This window comes from Cryptotermes secundus, unplaced genomic scaffold (assembly GCF_002891405.2).
Source record: "Cryptotermes secundus unplaced genomic scaffold, Csec_1.0 scaffold271, whole genome shotgun sequence".
Classification (NCBI taxonomy): domain Eukaryota; kingdom Metazoa; phylum Arthropoda; class Insecta; order Blattodea; family Kalotermitidae; genus Cryptotermes; species Cryptotermes secundus.
Window position 1 is genome coordinate 442,373 of NW_019731219.1, and position 3,862 is coordinate 446,234.

General features: G+C 38.5%; 1 protein-coding gene across 6 annotated transcripts in view; it reads right to left on the reverse strand.

Moving 5' to 3' along the window:
• Positions 1–3,862, reverse strand: part of LOC111866425 — a 34,684-nt gene that overhangs the window by 4,439 nt on the left and 26,383 nt on the right. For 5 of the 6 annotated variants that reach the window (XM_023855364.2, XM_023855366.2, XM_023855367.2 and 2 more), the window contains 2 exons: positions 2,024–2,575; positions 510–716 (listed from right to left, as the gene is read on the reverse strand). In XM_023855364.2, coding sequence (XP_023711132.1) covers positions 510–716; positions 2,024–2,575 — 759 coding nt within the window. The remainder of the gene's footprint in view (positions 1–509; positions 717–2,023; positions 2,576–3,862) is intronic. The other variant, XM_023855365.2, reaches the window with a different exon arrangement.

Sequence of the window (3,862 nt, forward strand, 5' to 3'; positions counted from 1 at the left end):
GCAGGGAGACATTTTTGAAAATCTCATGTAAATCCAGTCGTCTTCTAAAGCACTACAGTTTAAATGAAACAGATTGATAGAAGGGTGTGATATGCAACCATTGGTATGTTTACAGAATGGGATGCTGAAAATAATGCAACATAAAATCCATGAAAAATGTTGCATAATGCAAAATTAAGAAATTAAAAAAAAAAGGGTTTTAGAATGCTTCTTTCCTAAAACATTAATGATTTAAAAAAGTGTTTGTATTGTATTTCTAATTTGTTTTGACTGAAATTTGAAGGAAAAAAAAATGTTTCGCCAGTTTTCAAATTACTGTATCTCTTTAATTATGAGTTGGATACCATTAGTATATTAAATTTTTTTGTTCCAAATTACCTCAGGAATACCCTAAGTGGGGTAAAACTTCGTGACTCACCCTGTATAATAACTTTATAATTATAACGTTAATGATCCACATCATTGTCTAATGGCAATGCACCCTCAAATATGTTTTAGACACATTATACCTGAGCCAAGCTGAGGATGGTACGACTAATCAATACAGGTCTCCTGGAGGTGCCATCTTCTTTCAAAATTTGGACCAGACTGCATTTGATATGGTGCAATAAATTAATGTCTTCACATCTTAGCTGTAATACGTTGCAATCCACATTCAGCAGGAGCTTGATAAAATGCCAGCCAACATACAACTGCAGCTCTCTTCCTGTCACTACCTGCACAATACCATTAATTACTAACTCCTTGGCAAAGGATGTTCCTTTAACAGTTTATTATTATTCTGCTGATGTTGAAGATAGGGAAGAGACACAGCATTTCATGCCTTACTACTGTCATCATGCCAGCTCATTAACTGGATGCTATTTTGAGCTACTTCACTAATTCACAGCCAGTTTTTCTATGTTCCATTTTAACAACCTATCTATGGCCAGATTTTCCACATTCTGAAACGTTTCTGTGCCAACAAATCTGTAAGCATTTCCTGTTACCTCAATGGCCATCCTGTTAGAACCTTCCTGATGTATCAAACCCTAGCAATATTGGGTGGGCTATAAAAATCATGAATTGCATTATTTACTATTGAAAGAATGTGCTTTAGCAGGATTAAACAAGTTAAGAAAAAGAGTATTTGGCATAAAACATATACTTAATTTTCTCTACCACTTTTGTTTGAAATATTTTCACTCTAATAGATATTTAGCAAGTTACACTCAAGATGCAAGTAGAAACATGTTTGTCTTCATGTAAAGTGTCCATTATTGTTGCCTTACTTTAACCAAAATTAAAATTTGTTGGCAAATTTTAGCAGAACTCTCCAGAATCAAAGAGTAACCATTTCTGTGTTGCAACATCAACAGAAACAGGCAACAAGCTTGATGCCTGCTTCTGCTCGCCTCTGTTACTTTCTTGCTTGGCTCATTCTTTGACACTGAAAACAGAGATGTGTTCCTCCAAATCCTTGAGTTCTGTATGAACTACAATGAGCTGCAACCTGGAAGACCATGCTCTTCATAGTCACTACGCCGAGAACCTCAACTCAAATATCTCCATTAATAGAAAATCTGTTTTGCATGTGTTACTAGTGCAGTCAGTACACTGACTGGCCACAGGCTACACAACCAAGGAGTCAAAGTTTGAGACCCAGTGCGTCACTTCTGCAAGTCATCCAGCCTCCTATCAAATGGGTACCAGGGGCTCTTTCCCTGGGAGGGGGAGGGGCATAAAGTGGCTGGGGTGTGAAGCTAACCACTCCCTTCCCACATACATCTTCATGGCATAGTGCTTAATTAGGTAAGCACAGAGACAACTTTACCTTTACCTTTTTACATGTACATAGAAGCTTGAGGGAGAGAAGACAAACACGTCGAAGCTAATGGGTGCACTTTTGTGACTCTTTGTTGTAATCACCCCAGAGGAAAATAACACTTACAGAGGTTTCTAAGATGGAAATATTCTACTCTGTAATATTCATAATGGGCCAGCCAGCCCTACTACTGAGAATAATGATGATATAATGATTTACCTCAGAAAAAAGATGTCTGCTGTTCTTGATAATTGCAGCCCATATATCACTGGGATCTGTCCATTCTTTGAGCAACCTAAACTCATATGTATGTTGACTAGTCTCTGCATTCTGTTGTGACTCGAGCCTCTTCATATTTTCTCCCATGTGACTATGGGCTATCTTCAATAGGTCCTCTGATAATGAATTCTTAGTGAACTGAGAAAAGGGGAAAAAGAAGTAAGATACATCTAGTGTGGTTACTGCAACAGGAATCACTGCCCAAAGTGTGGCTTTTGTTTCGCTCTCTTCCGAAATCTTGGCAATCAACCTACAAGACACGTGAATGGGGCAGAATGGTTCTGGAATGTTGGCCATAATAAATGTTTTCACACTAACACCTTTTCGGACTCTCTGTTCCAGCTTGCTAGTCTGATTAACACTCATCCCATTTGTAGTTATAGATACACACAATGACCATGTTTCTGGACAGTAATCTTGATCTTCATTGTTCTTCAAATGGATTTCAAATCCATATTTCCCAACATCACTGCCTTTGGGGGTATCATAAACCTGTAAAAAGTGAATCATACACAACAGTTACATTAATTTGGACAGACAATCTACCCTGTACCATTTCAAGATTTCAGTAAAGAAACATAAAGACATGGGCATTTAAGAGAAGATTCTATTAATAATGGAAGTTAATTGGTTAAAAATGTAAGATTTAAAGATATGTCACAGAAGGTACAGACATTCAAGAATGTGTGTGTTATAAGGTTATAAATTAAGGGAACATCAAAAGATACATGGATGAAATTGTATTCCACAATGACTATTCCTCATGTAATTCTCTAGCAGCAACAGATGAAATTTAGAAAAGGCTTATTCTTTAAAAATTAAGTTATCAAGTATAAAAAGGTAAAGTTGTCCATGTTCTTCATTAATTAAGCACCACACATGAAGGCATGGCAGAGAGTGGAGGTAGAGCTCCACCATTCTTGACCTTGGCACTAGATGGAGGTCAGTGGTCAGCTTCATTCCTTGGACAGTTTCCCTGGTGAAACAGCCTCCAGTACCCATCAGCTGAGTGGGCCCCAGAGCTGGTCTGGACACTGTGGGATAGAGAAAAATCTCTTGTTCTGCCAGGAATCACACTCCAGCTGTCTAGCCTGTATCCTGTATCGTGAGCTATCCCAGCTCAAAAGTTAGCAAATATGCACTCATTTATTAAAGAGAATAAGAAATTAACATAGCAGAATCTTTAAGACATCTTGGAAACCCTCAGCTCAGGTTAGGGCAGAAAAGTAGGCTCTGTTGGTAAGTTATCCTGTTCCACCACAGTGATCCATGAACATATTTTGGTCAACAAAAGTATTATCCGTACTTCAGATTGGAATGTGGGTTATGTACCATGTAATTAAGTAGTTACCAACATTTCAGAAAAGCATGCTGCATCCTTATTAATTGCTATCCTGCAGATGGGGGCATAAGGTTCCTTTGAAACAATGGTGAACTACTGCATGACTATACAATGTCCAACCCTGAATATGATAATTTAACTTTCACCATTAAAACCTCAAATATGTAGCTGATTCCAAAAGTAAGGTCTCCAAAGCGCTGGGTAATTTTTCGTGCGGCTGTTGGGAACCCTGTTGCATTCGTTGCTTCCCCCACTCCCCCCAATACCACCAAGCATGCGCGCACGTAGCTAGGACGCTCAGTCTTGGCACGGTTGCCGTTAGAAATGGAGCTCCCGATTACTAAAACCGCGAAGTGTGAGATTCGCGCAGTTATTCGGTTTTTGAACGCAAAAGGGACTAAACCAATTGAAATTCATCGTCAATTGGTGGAAGTGTA